Source organism: Argiope bruennichi, chromosome 6 (assembly GCF_947563725.1).
Source record: "Argiope bruennichi chromosome 6, qqArgBrue1.1, whole genome shotgun sequence".
NCBI lineage: Eukaryota > Metazoa > Arthropoda > Arachnida > Araneae > Araneidae > Argiope > Argiope bruennichi.
In genome coordinates, this window is record NC_079156.1 from 127533030 (window position 1) to 127552685 (window position 19656).

Sequence of the window (19656 nt, forward strand, 5' to 3'; positions counted from 1 at the left end):
TACGAAAAAAGATTACACAAATCATTCAAAAAAATTGGATACTGAATACTTTACTTTTAAAATACTTTATTTCTTTCATAAAAAATGACTACAAAGAATTTCCTAGAAAATATATATATATAATAGAGACATTTCAATCTCATGTCTAATATAAAAATATTTGTTAAACTTTTTACATGAATGCATTAAGTATCTCTTGTAGAGAACGATTTTCAAGATATGAAGAAAGGCATTCTTTGTGAAATTCCTCATTAATATTAAAAATAGATTTTACGTTTTATATACATTTTCCAACAGCAGCAAATATTATTAATTAATAAATCTTCAAGTTAAAAAAATATTGCTTTAACCTATTTATTGATTTTTACAATTATTAACCAAACCTAAGTATCTTTCTTCAGTTAAAATATCGTAGTATATACCATTATTTCAAACTGGTACTAAGTTAGCATTAAAATTTTTTCCCAAATACTCTGAAAAACTACGTAAATACTATACTATTATAAACGAAAAGGCAAATATCAGTAAATTGGGAAATATTTAATTTTAATTGAAAACTAAAACAAATAATAATAATAATTTTATTAAAAGAGAGGAGAACATACATTTTTAATATAATTCTTTAAAATTTTTACTAGGGTTTAAAGAATATAAACAGTATAACAGTAAACAGTAACACCCAGACAAAAATGCTTTTGAATTGAAAATATATTTTCATTGCCATTCATTAATTAAATAAGAAAACCTTATGAGTTCTATATCAGGAAATATACTTCGTCAAAGTAATAAAATCCATACAGTAATTTTAATTAATTTTAATAAAATTTTATCAACTTTGACAAAATTTCCACAATTTGATAAACTATGTAAAAAATTTCATGCAAGAGTAAAATAATTTTTTTTTTTTAATTTGATGATTACTTTCACTCGTGCTTTCTTCTATGATGTTTACTGAACACGCTGCAGTTTGTAGAAGATTTTCCGCTAGCTGGACATTTAGAAGCCTTTTCTCCACTATTAATTCTAATATGTTTATTAAAATACCCCTTATTAGCAAATTCTCTATTACAGACATCGCACACGAAAGATCTTTCACCTGCGTGGGTTCTATAATGTCTGTCGCGATTTTTTTTCTGATTGAATTTTTTTCCACATACATCACATATATAAGGGTTTTCACCAGAGTGTATTCTGTAATATACGTTGAGAGATACTTTCTGAGAGAATTGTTTATTACATATATTGCACTTGAACGGCTCGTCGCCAGTGTGTGTTCGATAATGGCTGACGAGATTTGATTGCTGGCTGTATAATTTTCCGCAAAAATCATGAACATAATGCATTTCTCTAGTGTGGGTCCTGTAATGTGCGTCGCGACTTGATTTTTTAGAGAATTGTCTCTTACATATCTCGCACACAATGGACTTCTCGCAAGTAAAACTAATATCGTTTGATGATTAGTTTTAAGAGTGTCTTTCCTACTGCAGATCTGAGGAAATTTCTTCTAACCAGAACAGAATCCCGAAGGTCCATCCACAGCATGATCATCTTCTTTGGTAGAGAATGGTGCCTTCACGTATTTGGCCATTTTCTTGTTCTTATTGTGACCCTGGGAGATCACTTCCGGTAAAGTATTTTCCTCATTTACTCCCTCTGACACTTGCCTTTTGCCATTTTTCGGCTCATTACTTTCTCTTGGCAGAGCAAGTTTCACAGTCTAATTCGTAGTTCCAGAAATATTATTTTTATCTGAAACAGCATTTCTATAAACATATTCTAGAGAACCAATAAAATCATTTTTATCTTCATTCTTAACGTCTTCATTACGTTGAAACAGCGATACATTTATAAGCTCAAAATTTTTATTTTCGTTTTGTCGTAAAAATTGACTTAAATAACAAGAATTGTCATTTGAATTTTCCTTAGAATTCTTTTTCGCTTCATGCATTTCATCCCATTCTAATGGGCATTGCCGTGAATACCTGTAATGAAATTTTTTATGGAAGTAGCAAGGGTGATTTTCACCATGTCTCACTACATTATTACAACGTTTACAACGGTACTGACCCATTACTTTTCAAATTAAATATATTTCTGTTTTGTCAAAAGTGTAATAAAATAAATTATTACTGAAGATAAAAATTTAAGATTTTAGTTTCTTCAGGATTTTTATTCGGTTGCCATTCTGGCGAGTTTTAAAATTTCGCTGCTCTTTTTAAAGTTAAAACAGATTCAACACTGGAATAAATTATGAATTGATCGTTTCTTGAATGAAATGCTAGAGCCCACTGTCCTAAATTTAAATATTGGATTCGATAGTAATGAAGATACGAAATTTGTTACTTTTAATCATTCTTCGCTTTATGATATTACTAATTAATTTATAATATCCTTTGATTTATTTTAATATGCAAACCAATAAGTTAGTATAAAAATGCGATTTTGAAAATTTTGCAGTAGAGCAGAGATAGGGTAGAAGACATGGGTGCTGTAAACACATTTTTTAAGCTGAGTTACGCAGTTGATTCGAATTTATTATTTTGAGTGTATTTTCATGATTTGTTTCAAAAAAGAAAACTCCTGTGAGGATTAAGAATGTGAAAGAAGCTATTATAAGTAATTAAGATATTATATGCATGTCTGTGAAATAAAAATTTATATTTCACCACATTTGATTGAAAGCATTTTATATTATATTATTTATATTATTTTTTATATTATATTAAAAAGCATTTTATATTATATAATTTATTTTCTCACCTTTATTAATAGCTATGAAAAGGTTGGAAATTCAATGAGATTCTCTTGAAAAATATTCAACTAAATAATTAATAATAAAATCAAATTAATATTGTTTTTTTTCTGCTTCCCATCACCCATAAGAAACGATTCCGATTCATTTTTATTTTCTACCGATAAAATTTTTGCTCAGTGCAAATTTAGGAGTATTTACTTATAGGATATGTTAAGTAATCATAATGTATATGAAGGATTATTTTAGAATGGGACTGAGAAGAAATATAATATTAATAAAATGAAATCCGGAAACATTTGTTTTCCTGCAATCTTTTTATTTTTACAAATTTAAACGTTTATATTTCTAATATTTCTGAAAAATAAATTTAGTCCTCGTCATTTGACTTTTATTCTAAGTTAAGATGCCATTTCAAAATAGACATATTTAAAGTACGCAAAACTTTTTTTTAAAACTGTGCAGAACCTTTCTGATTGATTTTCTTTACACAATCATCATGCTGGTAAGTACTGAATTTTAATTTCATTTGAAAGAACACTTAACCCTTTGCACTCGGAAAAGTAATTCGATACAAAATTAAAATACTTTGTGATTTCCTAAGATAAGATAAAGTTGCTGCATCACAATTTTTGTAATTGTGATGCAGCAAATTTTTGTGATTGTAATTTAATTAATTGAATCAATCCCAATTTCAAGCAACAAAAAATATAATTTTTCGAATTCGCATTCAACACAAAACAATCTAAATGAATATTTTTTAAATATAGTATCGCTGTTCATTTCTTCGTCTTTTGCTGCAATAGCAGTTTTTATTGCAAATATTTCTTAATATGTTTTCAATAGCGAATAAAAGGGCTGTTCTGCGTTCTTGAATTGACACCATACATTTTTACAACATTAGAGAAATGTTTGAACCGAAGCATACCATGCTATAAAATTTGAATGCTATATATTTCGTCAAACCGATTAGCAAAATGAACTAAGAATTATTTCGTTCAATGAAGAGGTGCACATATAAGGATAAAAAATTCATATGTTTGTTAAATTCGCATTCATACATATTTCTGTTCTCTATCAGACATGAAACCAGAAACATGATTTTTAGACTCAGGGATCTGAGAACCATGTAGTTCGTCAAAATCGCAATTTCGCATCTTCTGACGAATGTAATTTTTCTTTCTATACTTCGTTTGATTGAAAATTAAAATAGAGCCTTGTATTTAGTGGGAAAAAAAACTTAAAATTCCAGATATAAAATGTACAACTAAGTACTTTTAAGTAAGCTAAGAAGGCTAAACGGAGCAAGACAGTTATGGCCATTGCTGCTTTGAATTATTTAAAAATCAAAAAAAAAAAAATGTCAACATTTATGGATTTAATACATCATGTCAAACCTCTATGCGCATATATTATGTGGTGTCGGAGAAATAATATTTAATATCCATATTTATTGAAATGATGAAAATGATATCAAAGAAAAAAGATAATTTTAAAAAATTAAAATTAATTAATTTTGTAAATTGAATGCTTATTGAATGATTTAATTTCTTAAATTTATAGCTTTATAACTTAAAAGTGTATACAAAATAATTTTAGCCTTTCATAAGTTTCTATTTATATGAAAATAAAATCTTAGGGCCAATTTTTTTAAAACTATATTATAAAAATATTTGAAAAATGATACCGATCAGATCAATTTGATTGAAGAGAGTTGGCACAAGCGACGTGATGTCAGTTTGAAGTTTTTATTTAATATTGATAGTTCATATTTTCAAACTTTAGAATGTCATTTTCTTTTTAAGGGTACACAATACTGTTAGCTAAACAAATAATTTCAAAAATTATTATTATTTTTTAAATATTAAAAGAATAAAAATTGCAAATAGCCTCAATGTTTTTACAAATTTCTTGGATTGGCTGCTCTCTGTAAAAAAAATTCCAATGAACATCTGGTAAAAAAGTAAATTACATATTTACCCTATAAAAATGCCGTAATCTCTTTTACGATAATGACGAGCTCGAATCTTTTAGTGTTGACTGAAAACATCAATATTGTATTTTATTTAAAATGAACTCATTTTTAAGTAATATATTCTGGGTCTGCTTATTCTCATTTCAGTGTAGATCTTACCCAATTGCATTTGCGGTACATATAGTATCATTTAAAATATACATTACATAAGAAATTAAAATGTAAATGTTTTAACTTGTCATTTCCTACCGATCTTAGATCGCAAGTGGAGTATTTCGAGCGCAGCGGATGAAAGCCAGCTAAATCAACATTTCTGCAGTAAAGCACGAAATTCAAAGAACTTTTATTTTGGGAGACTTGCGCTATAAACTCTTTAAACGCATGTATCGACACTGTAAAAATAATATTTTAATCGGAAATTAAAATATAAGTATTTCTTTAAATGAACTGTATTGGCCAATTTGTGAAATCGCAGTAGAGTATGACAATTGTAATTTAAAATTATTTAAATAGTTTAAATGATTGTCTTAGAGAAAAATAAAAGTATGCTCTCTTTTATAAAAAAAGAATATTTAGATTTCACAGCATTATCAAATAACTGAAATCAGAAAACACGCATTAATATTGATTTCAAAGTCAAATGCCAAATTTTCCTTTCCTTTTATGAGACGGTCATTTTAATTCAACTTACAAATAAGTTCATCTTTATATAGAAGATCAAAGCGAAACATTCTGCTAAATATTTCAGATTTTCACATAACTTTAAAAATTTAACATTCAATTAAAAATGCAAAGTCTGAAAAAAGTAGTTTCTAATTGATCATATGTAAATTAGAATTGTTAATTTATTGCAGTCAATGCTATTATGCTTAATCGACACCTAGCTAAAATATATTACTTAAATGCTTAAAGAATCTTGAAAAGAAAGGATACAAACATATTATGGTTGAAAGAAATACTTGACATTAAAACTGTAACACAAAATGGCAACTTCTTTTCACTAAACCAATGGGCGCGTTAGAATTGGCGACACAATTAAAGCGAATTATAAACGTAAAAATACATTTAATTACTATAAACATTTAGATGCAAGTAATTGAAACTGAATACTTAAATTATCGTCGATCAGTCATCAGTTAAAGAAACAATAACTTATGGGTTTAAAATCAGGACTTTAAAATAAATTTTTCTGACTCTGAATCAAAACTATAGCAAGTCGAAAAAGAATTTAAGGACAGTTTCATTTTTCAATAAAAGAACCATTTCTGTAATTAATTTCATATGTGCATCCTTCTATCATGTGCACCGCGTTTGCGGCTGCTCTTTCTACAAACGATGATTTTCTACAAACGATGCACTTAAAAGATCTCTCTCCTGTGTGAGCCTGGACATGCATTGTCAGAGAATACTGTTGTCAGCAAAACGTTTCTTGCACACAAAACACACGAATGGCTTCTCGACTATGTGAATGACTGACGAGACTGCTTAAAAAAAATCCGTTTTCGACACATTACAAATGAAGGGTTTCTCGCCTGTGTGTATCCTATAATGGCTCCTGACATAGCTTTTTCGGGAAGATTCTTTTTTACCCACATTACAAACTAAGGGCTTTTCGCCCATGTATGTTCCATAATGGTCGCCAAGATTACTTTTCCAAGGGATTTGTTTAGAATTAAAATTCCGAACAAAATTTCTCTTGTGGGGATTTTTTCCTGAAGGTCCTGCCACAGGATTATCAACCTTCATGGAGGAGTCAGGCTCCTTCGTTTTAGCAGCCATTGCCTCGCTCGTACAGTGGTACCAGGAGTTCGTTTCGTGTGAAATTATTTCATTCATTACATCGTCTGACAAACTAATCAAATCATTATTTGCTTTTTTTCGTTCTGGAAGGAAATCAGAATTCACAAGCAAATTGTAGATCCAGAAATTTCTTTGTTGCCTATGCAGGTGTTTGAGTTTTCACATTTTAAAGAATCCACAAAATTATTTTTATTGCTATTAAAAGATCGCCATCCGCTCTCTCTAACGGATATTTCATGCTCCGCAAAGAACAAACTGGACACACTCTCTTGCTCATAAGTAAATTCTGATCCATTTGGTTTCCTCTTATAAATATCACAAAAATCATATCCTTAAATATTGCCCGATTCATCCTTTTCTGAAATAGTTCTTATCACCGTATTTTCTTTAGAAAGTTTTTTATTCGTCTGAACATTCGGCATTCGTCCGCAAAATGCGTTATCAAATGCATTCATAAGATGCTCATACCTTCAATTTCATTTGGAAGATTTCCTGAACATGATTTTCCGGAGCTGTCATTCAAAATCTGAGCAAATTTGTCATTATCGTATTTTGCATTCCTTTTATTTGAATCTTTAGGCTGCTGTAATGAAAACACGTTGTCTTCGCTCATATAAATGAAACAAGTGTGATTATCGTTATATGTCACCATTCTGTTGCAATACGGACACAAGTACTGAGCCATTATATTCCAACTTAATAGAAATTCTGACCACTCAAAAATATATTAAATAGCTATTGATGAGAAAAGTAAGCGAGCTTTTGTTTCTTGCAGTAGTTTAATGAGACATGATTATAACTGAATAATTATGTTATTGTAGAAATTGCTACGATTAAAATGATTCAACTGATGTAAAAATTGGAGCTGATTCGTTTCGTAAATTACATGCTAGAGTTTCCTTTCCGAAATTTCAGTACTGGATTCGAATATAGTGTAAATCTTGATATTTGAATTTTAAAATAAGATTTTATTTTAAGAAATTTTTGTATGGTTGTTCGAAATATTCTAATCATCTGATTTAATATAAAAATTGAATGGTCGTATAATTATAGTTCTAGAAATTCATGTAGTTTTGAAAACGTTGATTATCAGATATTCAATATTTTTTCATGTCTGCTCCCCATTATTTCTAAATCCTTATATTTAATAGTGCTTTGATCATCCATTTAAACAATCAAAATCCTTTCAAATTCATGCATGATTGCTTGTATAATACGATGTATTCCTATTTTCCTTCTTATTTTATAACAATATCGAAAATAGAAGCAGGTCTTTGTATAAAATGAAAGGCAATAAAGTTCTCCCAGTTAAAATAACTTTTCTCTGCTTTTATTTGGTTTCAATTTTATTGTACGAGACTTTTTATTTATATATAAAATTACACTCTGGAAAATTTCTTAGAAAAATCTTATACGAAATTAGCAATTTTGTTACATTTATTCCTGGCATCCAAAATCCAAAATCGGGATTGGTCTCATCGAAGCTTTCTTGCATATTCTATAATGAAGAGTATAATTGGGGAGTAGAGTAAAGCCATGAAATTTTTGCTCGGCATTGGCGAATAATAGTTACGAAATATTGATTTGTGGCATATATTTGGCATTTTTACTGAATCTACTAAATGAAATAGGAATTTCGGGTGTTTTCTTAAGCATAAATTTAACAAGGAATTATAGATTTACAGTTATAGATCTCATTCAAATTTCCCTTGATTAAGTCAATGAGTTTATTAGTTATTTCGTTTCTATGCATGCATAAGTACAAACCGACAGACGGTCAAATCGTTCAGAAATTTCTTTCGAAATTTCATAAGAATACTTATTTTAGACACCACAATCAGTGTATCAAATTTTATCTGCCTTTCATTTTGTGTTTTGTATTCATCGAGTTCATGAGTGCTTTATTAACAAAACAGCAGACTTCCTAATAATAGTTTGTTACTTTCTAATGAATATTGCTCAAAATTCTTTAGAAAGGAACTCATTTGGTCTATGTCAATAAATAATGAAATACTCCTCTAAATGTGATAATATGTGGAGTGTCCTGCTTCTTGACTGGTAAAAGTAAAATTTGAAAATTTTTATTCGGCATCCTTTTGTTAAAAAAAATTATGTGTCGATATTATCGATCAATTATTATCAATTGAAATTGAGTGACTTCACAGCATCATTTTATTCTTGTTTAACTTCATTGTGTATTGTTTAACTATTATTGTTTTGTACCTTCTCTGTATAACTATTGTTGTATCTTTCATTAACTATTAAAATAACTTATGATTATTTTTGCGATGTGATTTTATTGTGTAACTATTTATGTTGTATAGTTAGTGTTATGTTTATGTTGTTGTTATGACTGTATAACTATTTCCAGATAAAATGATGGCATTTTATATTCATGTGGTTTTGGAGACCGTTGTTCTACTTCAGGCATTTAATGCGTTTTTTAAAGAATTTTGGAATTTTGGTAGGTTTCTGGTTTTAGGTATTGATAAATCTTTCTTGTGACTTTCTGTTAGTTGGGGTTACTTTGTACCGACATCATCAAGTTTGGTCTTTGACTTGGTAGGGTTCCATTTCTCTTATTTAAGACAAATTTCATCTGTTTAGTTTAAGGATTTTTAAAGTTATCTCATTCACATATAGATATATGAAATTCTAAAAAAAAAGGTTTTTCGAAACCCGTGGGGTCCGAAATATGGAGAAATATCTAAAACTCGAATCCGAATTTTTTGTCGATTGCATTCATTGTTTAAAAAAAAATCAGTATTGAACTAATCAAAGTATTGAAAATTCGTGAAGATAATTTGAATTACAGGATTATATATGAAAAATAGAGAATCAGATTTTCCTAATGCTCCAAATGTTTGATGAAATTATTACATTTGAAAATAAGAACTGTAAATAATTTAAAATGTAAAACTTTATCTTCCCACATTTTATGACACTGTCAGTTTAATTTCATTTATAAACATGTTAAAATCTGTTATCAACAAATAAGATAAATACGCTAAAGATATTCGATTCTTACATATTGCAAACACTCTAGAGTGGGATAGGGAAGAATGCATTTTTTTAATGTATTTATTCTAAAAACCATGAAATAGGAAATAATTATTGAATTTGCAACTTTGATATCTTATATTAAAATTGACTGAAAATATTGAAGTAAATAACAAGTACAAACCAAATGAGTAACAAATCATTATTTTACAGTTATAAAGATTTGACATTAGAAGTAAATTTAAATTATCCATTTCATTTAATTTTTGTATATACAAATACTGTTTAGTAATTAAACTTCATAGTAAAAAAAAATTAGTTTTCATACTGATGCAAAATTAAGATGTCACTTCCTTACTACTATTTCAAACCGATTCTTTCATTTATGTATAAAATTTTGCTATGTCGTTGAAAGAAACTAGAAACGAAACGGTACATATCGGGATCTGTTCGAAATGTGCTTATGATTTTCGAAAAACATAAATGTAAATTATTTTTAAGACTCATCAATGCCAATAAAATTAGATTTTAGATTTTCAGAAATTTTCCTGTTGCAACAAATTGGAAATAAATTTATTAATTGAACATTATATTAAAAATCTTTACTTTCATTTATTAAGAATAATAATTGTTCATCCACAAATCAAAAGACAATTTTTATAGTTGCAATGTTGCTTCCGATGCAATTAGGATTAACAAAAATTTTGTCAAAATATAAATATTTATTAAAATATTAAAAAAAAAACTAAAAAGTGAAATGATAAAAAAAGTTATTGGAAAAGATCATTTTCAAGTAAAATAAAAAAATTAAAAAAAAAAAAAAAAAAACGACCAGCTCCATATCCTTAGAGTATTTCCTGTTTGGTATGCCATTAACAATTTAAGACTTGGAAGAAGCCAAAGAAAGAAAAAATAAAGACTTCTATTATGGGAAATAAACAAAGATATTTTTAAAAAAATATTTCGAGACAGATAACTTACTTAGAAAATAAATTACTTCCATCATTTTTTAAATTAACAATGATTGATTGAAATCAGGAAATATACTTCGTCAAATTATTGGAATTTACACAATGTCACTAGACTGAAATCGTTGAAAATATTATTGAAAGTTATTTAGTTTGATAGATTGAAGGTGATTATTTCCATTCCTGTGCAAATCTAATATTTTAGAACGCGCTTTATTTCTGAAATGAGCTGTTTCTTTTCATTCTTATTTCTCGTGCGATGTCAAACTCTTTTCACAAACTGGAAATTCACAAGACTTTTCGTCAATGTGAGTCCGTAAATGTACCATAAGATTAAAATGTTGAAAATTACTTTTGTTATACACATCACACACAAAAAGTTTATTCCTCCTGTTTGACCGATAATGATGGATGAGATTTTCTTTCGGAGCAAATTCTTTTCCTCATATATCGCACAAAAAAGAGCTGCTCGCCAATGTGTATTCTGTGATTCCTGAAGAGACTTATTTTTCAGTAAATTTGTTTTTAACACACATTCACAGAGCACACTGGCTTTTCGCCAGTATGTGTCCGATTATGATTGTCAATAGAGATTTTTTCCATTGAATTATTTATCACAATAATAAAAAGTTTATTTTGTTTTTATACATTGCATTTTGGAAAGTTCAACACCTTTAACATTATTTAAGTAAACTGTAAATAGAATCAATGACATTGGCAGCCTTGTCCTCATCCTAATTTTGAAAAATTGAATTTAACCAGATAAAACTGCTGTTTATCCTGACACTTGCATCCATACCCCTGTAAGGGCACCTCAAAACTGAGGATGAGAAGCTTCCGGCTTGGTGGCTGGATCTCGCTATCTTGGTGGGAACACAAAAAGGAGGGGTATCCGGCTCCTCCCATCTATGGCCCGACAAACTGCCTTAGGAAAGTGTTGAACCGTGGCCGAAGATGAACCTTAGGACTCAACCACAGTTCCCGCCAGTGTTGCTGTAGTGGACCGTTCTTTTATCTGTGCGCCATCGGGGTGTCTAGAATTAGTATTATGTTATTATACGTACATACGATCTTTTGCTAGTCCTCCTAACACATTAATTATCTCTTTACCAGGTTCTGTATTGTCTTATGGGAAACCAGAATGCCTAATTAATTTTGTAATTTCATCAAAAATTTTATCTAAATATTTTTTAGGTATACAGGAATATTGTTTCCGTAACCGTCATTCGAATATCCCTTTAATCTATCTATTACATCAAAATGGATTTTATAATTTTTAACAGTTCTCCTCAACTGAGTATTGAATACAGATAGCCATTCTTCTTGGAATAAACACAAGGGTGAATCTCGCCTCAATTCAATATTCTATCGTATAACTGACACAGAAATCAGGTTGTTCATTTTTCGTGTTATCAAAAATATTCAATAAGTATTAATAAAAAGAAAGCAAGGCTTTAATTTCTTCCAGAAGCATAATACCATAGACGTACAGTTTTGAATAATTATAAAAAATAAAATTTTTGATACATTTAAATTGTATTTAATCAATGAAAGAATTTTTAATAAAAATTACTTTAAAAAAGTGCTAAAGAAGTTTTCTTAAAATGAATCCCTGTTATAAGATTCTAATATAATATCCGAATCTAAGGTTTAAAACAAGACTCCGATTTATGTAACTTTCTGTAAAGCTTTCTAAATTTTCTTTAATTTGCAAATGTATTTGTCCTAGTACAAAAAGTAATTATTAAAAAAATTACTTAGTTAAATAGATTTTGTTTAGAAAACTCGGGATACGAAATATCTTTGATCCAAATTCGTTGTTTGGCATCTGTCTTGATAATAAATTTCAATATCTAAATCAAAAAAGTCTTAATAGAAGACGTTTTCCTTTTTTCATTTTCTTTAGAACAAGATGTAAAAAATAGAAACAGATCTCTGTGAAATAAAAAAATATTTTTGTCTATTCAAAAAAAAATCTTCCATACTTTTTAAACAATCGTAAGTTTAAACTGAAAAAATATCATTTTAAATAGACCAAATTAATGTTAATTATTTATTATAGCAGATTTTATTTCAGGTTCAAATTAGAATTCTTTGGACGCAAAAATCTATAGACTTTATCGCAAGAAGTTTGATTCGAAGGTATGTCGAAGAAATATCTCATCAATTCAAGGAGAGTAGATTTAAGGTCAAATGATTCTGCCAGTAAATCGAACAAAATATAAAAATTCAAATTTATTTCTGTACCAAAAAAACGCATTTCATGCATCATATACATGGTGACAACAACACCGTGAAAGCAATTTAGTTGGAAGAACTGAGACAAAGAAGAGAAAATGACACAGTTTGACATTTACCCGGATTCTGCTCAAAAAAATTCTTAAATAATATTATAATTGAATGAAATTAAAAAGATTCATATTTTACACCTAACACATAATCTAAAAAATCAATTCTTATTCTTTTATATTCGGACGACAAAAGTTCTAGCAAATAATTTTTGCTTTTAACATTCATCAGTTTTTTTAGTAACCAGATTACTCACAAATATAGTGTTCTTCGAAAACATGAATTCAATATATGTAGCTTAAACCCTGAAAATTATATTTTACAGCATTCAATTTGCCTCTAACACGTTGCTACATCAATAATTCGCTGGTCGAATCAAAGCGGTGCTTAAAAGTCTTGCAACTTTATCACATAAAATCCAGTAAATTCATTCCCAGGAAAATGATTCGAAGAAATGATCATTCATTAACGTATAGGAGAAAAGAATGACGATAAAATGCCTCGGCATATCAACACAAAACAATTGTCCATAAAACAAGATAAGATTTATTACAAGAAAGGGAAAGCAGTATTAAAAATGTGTATATTTAAATTGTTTTTTACCTTCGCATGATTCAAATTGAAATGTTAATTTAAAATACAAAAATATTCAAAACTTCAATATTCAAATACTGAAATATTCAATAAAAGTATTTTTTGTATTGGAAATTTATGGCCAAAATAACGTTTGTTTTTTAATTAATTAAACTGCTAGCAAACATTTCAAAAACACCGTTTTGACCTCCAAATTCCCGGCATTGAAAAAGTTCATTAGACAAATTTGGAAATTTTATTTGTCCTGTATGTGTCAATTTGCACGTTTATCTTAAGTACTAAAAGTGATTACACAGATCATTGGAAAAAATTGATACTGAATTTATTTATTTCATAGAAAATGACTACAAAGTATTTCTTGGAAAGCAAAAAAAAAATAACGCAGAAACATTGGAATCTTAGGTCTAATATAAAAATATTTATTAAACTTTTTACATTAGTGCATTAAATATCTCTTCTAGATCAATATCTTCAAGATACGAAGTAAAATACACCTTGCAAAGTTCGCAATTAATATTAAAAAAAAAGATTTTACGTTTTATCTATATTTTCCAATTGCGGCAAATATTATTCATTAATAAATAAGTTTTAAAAGTGTTGGTCACATCTCTTTATCGATTATTACAATTATTTACCGAACTTAGTCATATTTTTAATTCAAATATCATATCAATCACCTTTATTTAAAACCATTACTAAGTAAGTATTAAAATGTTTTCCCAAATATTCTGAAAACTAGAAATGAAACAGTAAATAACATTGCATTTAGAAATATTTAATATTTAGTGAAAACCAAAACAAGTAATAATAACAGTTTTATTTGAAGAGAGGAAAAAATGCATTTTTAATAAAAATTGGTAAAATTTTTTATTACTGCTTAAAAAATATAAGCAATTTTAATACACTCACTTATAAATGCATTTGAACTGGAAGTATATTTTAATTGTCCATTATTAGTAAAATACAAGTAACTTATGGGATTTATATCAGGAAATATACTTCATCAAAGTAAAAAGATTAATATAGTAATTTTTAAAATAAAATTTAACAATTAAATGACTCTAATTTGTTAAAAAATGTTAAATAATTTCATACAAGGAAAGAATATTTATTTCTTTAATTTGGTGATTTCATTTCAATCATGCATTGTTCTGCGATGGATATTGCAATCGCTGCTGTATGTGAATGCCATTCCACAAATTGGACATTTATAAGGTTTTTCTCCAGTGTGGGTAGGAATATGTTTTTTAAGATTACCCTTTAGATAAAAACTTTTATTACAGAAGTCGCACACAAAAGGTCTTTCACCCGTGTGGGTTCTATAATGTCTGTTGTGACTTCCTATTTGGGTAAATTTTCTTCCGCATATATCACACACATAAGGCTTTTCGCCAGTGTGGGTTCGATAATGGGTGACGAGGTAATCTAGTCTCTTGAATTCCTTTGGACATAAACTGCAAGGGAATTTCTTCTTACGGGGACACATCCCGGAATGTCCAGCCACAGCATGATCATCCTCCTTGGTAGAGATAGGTTCCTTCAAGCCAGTTGCAATATTCTTTTTATTATTGTAACCTTGAGAGTGCATTCCAGGTGAAATATGTTCATCAATTACATCCACCGACACTTGCACTTTGCCATTTTTTGGCTCGTTACATCCTGTTTGCAAAAAAATCACAGTCGAATTCGCAGTTCCGGAAAAATTGTCATTATCTGAAAGAGCATTTCTGATAACACATTCTAGCGAATCCATAAAATCCTTTTTATCTTTATTCAAAAACCGAGGTTTGCTATCTTCAAGAGACATTTTGCATTCGTCATCAGTTGTTGCATAGATCTGGTCTGATACATCTGATCCTCTTTGAATGTCAGTACCACTTGATCCGGAAAATGTGGTTTCAAACTTATTTATAAGATATTTATACCTTTCATTTTCGTTTGGTAAATTTCATGAACTGTCATTCAAAAGTCCAGGAAATTTGCCACAGTTGTATTTTGCATTCCTTTTATTCGATTCGTTAGGCTGCTGTAATGAGTTTTCATTGTCTTCGCTCATATAAATGTGACAAGGATGATTATCGTTGTATGTCACCATTCTGCGACAATACGGACACAAATACTGAGCCATTAATTTTTCTGTTTAAAAGAAATTCTGACCATTCAAAACTTCACAAGAAATAGTTTATAATGAGAAAAGTAATCAAGATTTCAGTTTCTTTCAGGAGTTTAATGCAATTGGGATTGCAGCTGAGTAAGTGTATTCTGTGGAAACAGCTACAATTTAAATGATAGAATCGATGAAGAATTCTAATTGATTCATTTCATAAATAACATACTAGAGCCTTCTTTCCGAAATTCTAGAATTGTATTCGATTGTAATAAACGGTATTCGAAAACAAAACCGTGTTTTCTGCATAAAATGGAAATGAGTAAAGTTCCTCCAATTTATATAAAAATGTTTTCTCTGCTTTTATTTAATTGCAATTTCAACAAACAAGACTTTTTTTAAGTGCAATTAGAATCTTTAAAATTTCTTTAAAAATATGACATAAAATTATCAAATTCCATATATCTATTCCTGACATCCAAAATCATTTTACAAAAGCGGGATTGGTCTTTTCGAAATCTTCTTGCATATGCTATATTTAAGGGTGTGATTGTGGAGTAGAGTAAATCTCAGATACTTTGCACTTCATTGGGGGGATAATAGGTACGAAATATTGACTTTTTCCGTTTATTTGACATTTTTAGTCTATCTTGCTAAGGAATATGTATTTTGGATGTTTTTTTGTAATATAAATTTAACAAAGAATTATAGTTTCACAGTTATAAATCGCATATACAATTTTATTGATTAAGTCTTTGCCTTAATGAGTTTTTACACCTTTATGCATGCAGAAGTAGAAACCGACAGACTATCAAATATTTGACAAGTTTGATTCAAAATTTCCTAAGACTCTTTATTTAATGTGCCATAATCATTGCATCACATTTAAGTGCCTTTCGTTTTGTTTTTAGAATTCATCGAGATCATGTGTGCTCGAATAACAAGACAGACAGACTTCCTGTTAATGGATGTCGTTCAAAATTTGTTAGAAATGAACAGCTTCGGTCTATGTCAATAAATAATAAATTTGGCATCCTGCTGTAAAAAAAATCCTGTGTCGGTATTATGACTCAAACTTATTAATTGAAATTGAATTAATTGAATATTGTATAATTTATTTCTGTTTAACATTATTGTGCATCGTTTAACTATTATTATATCGTACCTCCTCTGTATAACTATAATTGTGTTGTATCTTTTATTAACCATTTTAAATAAAGTATAATTATTTTAATTTGTACCTTTTGTGTAACTATTAATGTATTTTTAGGGTTTTGTTTCTATTGTTGTTATGTTTGTATAACTATTTCTAGAAGCACTGTGGCCTTTTATATTGATGTGGGTTCGGGGCTGTTGTTCTACTTGAGAAATTAAATGCATTTTTCTAAAGGTTTTTGGAGTTTAGGTCTGTTTCTGATTTTCGATATCGACAAGTGTCACTTGTGTCTTTCTGGTAGGTGGGGTTATTTTGTGCCGACATCATCAAGTTTGGCCTTTAATTTAGTCGCGCCCCGTTTCTCTTATTTAAGCCAAATTTCATCTGTTTTTTTAAGGCTTTTCTAATTTATCTCCTTCACAGACTGTTAGATATAATTCCAAAAAGGTTTTTTTAAACTTGTTGAAATCTAAAACATGGGAATATGTGTAAAATTCGAATTTTTGCCTATTGCATACATTGTTCCCAAAACACCTTTGAACGGATAAACACGTTGAACCCAACACGTTGAATGGATAAAAATTTTGAAAATCCATGAAAATAATTTAAGCTATTGGATTATGTAAAAAAAAAAAAATTAATGCTCCAAATGCCCTATAGAAATATTCAATTTATAAATAACAGCAGCAATTTATTTAGATGTCAAAAATTAATCTTCCCAAACATTCAAACACTGTCAGATTAATTCCATTTATAAAACTGTTAATCTGTTATCAACAAATAAGATAAATATGCTAAAGATATGCGTTTCTAAAATATTGCATACATTCCAGAATAAGATGAGGAAAAAGCTGTTTTTTTTTTTTTAAACTCTTTAACTTTTTTTTAACTAAATGAAATAGGAAATTACTATTGAATTTCCTACATTGACATCTAGTATTAAAATTGACTGAAAATAATGTAAAAAATAAGACGTACTGACCAAATTTGTATGCATAACATATAAGTAATTTACAAAAACAATCATAACAATCATAAATGAAACGATATTTTATAGTTAGGAAGAAATGGCCCTTTTTATGAAATTCATCATTAATAATAAATTTAGATTATCCGTTCGATGTAAGTTTTTCCTTGTTACATAAATACAAATATTTTTTCGTTTATTAAACACCAGAGATGAAAAGTATTTTCACACTGATGCAAAAAAAGAGATGTCCCTCCGTTATTTCTATTTAAACCGACTCTTGCTTTCTAAATAAAATTTTATAAAAATAAAAGAGGCAGGCAAAGCAATGAAGTATTACAAGAGTACCGAACTGATGACCTTTATGAAGCTGATTTCAGCAAGAAATGAGAAAAGATGAGGATAAGAGGGATCAACCAATAATTCAAATGAAGCTGAAAATCTCCGAGCCATTTGCTTTTGATTTTTAAAACTCTCACACTCAACTTTAAAACATGCTATACAGTAACATATGTGTCGCATTTATACCAAACTAGGACTGGTTCCGAAAGAAATAAATATTGTTGAGTAAAATACACATGTCCAATAAATAGCAATTACAAATTTTACATTAGTCATCCTGTTAATTTAGCATAGTTGAAAATGAACGATGGAGAGTTAATTAAAATTTAGCTTATTACTTGTTTTTTCATCTCAGATTTACTGCCAACTGCTACTAATTTAGGCTTTTCAAATACTCTCAACATCTGGAACCGGAACATATGGTCAGATTATTTTTATTGGCAACCTTAGCAACTTTATCTGCTTCCTCGATTCCAACAATTCCGATGTCTCCTGGGATCCAGCAAAATAAAATATCACAAATTTGGTGCAAGAGTTTTAAATATAATTTACATACATACATGTACATATGGATGGCTAAATTTTTGAGGGACGGGATTTCCCCAAGGACCTCTAAGCAAATATGTGGATATATATACACTACAATTTTTTCATTATATATGCTGCTTTAGTTTTAAATTTAAAAAATTGCATACATTTTAGAGGTAAAACTGTATTTTTTAAAAAATTTAACTGTACAATTTTTCAGCTTTTGTGAAATCATTAAAAAAAGATAGCAGAATTAATATGATTCCCTGACTTTGAAACATCTGAAATTCTTCTAATAAAGTGGTAATAATAAAGTAGTTGCAGATAAATAAAGGGTGAAGTTTCTTGTTTCGGTAACTTTCGAAGTTTCTTGTTTCGATGAGAAAATGGTGAAGTAGCAGACTATCCTTGAAAACTGGGCTGTGTTCTGTCGTAAATAGTGCCATAGAAAACTGGAAGATAAGATATTAACAAGGATTAGCAGTGCTCAAAAACCTGGGAGAACAACAGGAATTTCGAATTATTCTGTTTGGAATCTTATATTTATACATATAAAAGATGCAGCATGGCACCGATGAATGCCAGTAGAGACAGAAGAAAAATTAAATTTCGTTATATGTAAAGTTGCTCAAATGAAGTGTGACCAAAACAGTTGCTGAACATCATGTGGATGGATGACTCCTATTTTTCATTGTATGGTCATCTGAATAAGGCGAAACCGTCCTATTCGAACAACGTCAAATTCTCGTAATTCACCTGATGAACCCATTGCATTCTCCTTAGGTGATTGTTTAGTGTGATTTCACTTCATCTTTTTGCTTCGAATTTTTTGAAACACTTTATCCTATAACTGGTGAGAATTTGACGCTGCATTGCATTACTTCTCCGCTTCATGCAGGTAGATGCCCAGCCCACTTTACACATGAAACCGAGATTCCATTATTAATAGAGATTTCCATTAGACACTTTCACTGAAGACCGAAAGTTTGTAACATATTTAAAATTATGATTATTTTTAATTAATATTTAATTCAAGAATTAGGTGAATATGTGTTTTTTTTCCAAAAAAAAGGAAAATCTCATTAATTGAAACAATTTGTAAATTCTTAAATTAACTTGTAAATTCTTAAATTAATGTTTTTTTTCCAAAAAAAAATATCTAATTAAAAATAAATATA

At 28.8% G+C, this 19656-nt stretch overlaps 1 protein-coding gene across 1 annotated transcript; it reads right to left on the reverse strand.

Annotated features, from left to right (window-relative positions):
* Positions 1–1504: 1504 nt before the first annotated feature.
* Positions 1505–15185, reverse strand: LOC129972029 (zinc finger protein 182-like). Its single transcript, XM_056086010.1, has 4 exons — positions 14757–15185; positions 6996–7110; positions 6330–6610; positions 1505–1717 (listed from the first exon to the last, which is right to left on the reverse strand). The coding sequence occupies exons 1-4, from the start codon at positions 15183–15185 to the stop codon at positions 1505–1507; spliced, it is 1038 nt and encodes a 345-aa protein (XP_055941985.1).
* Between the last annotated feature and the right edge of the window lie 4471 nt (positions 15186–19656).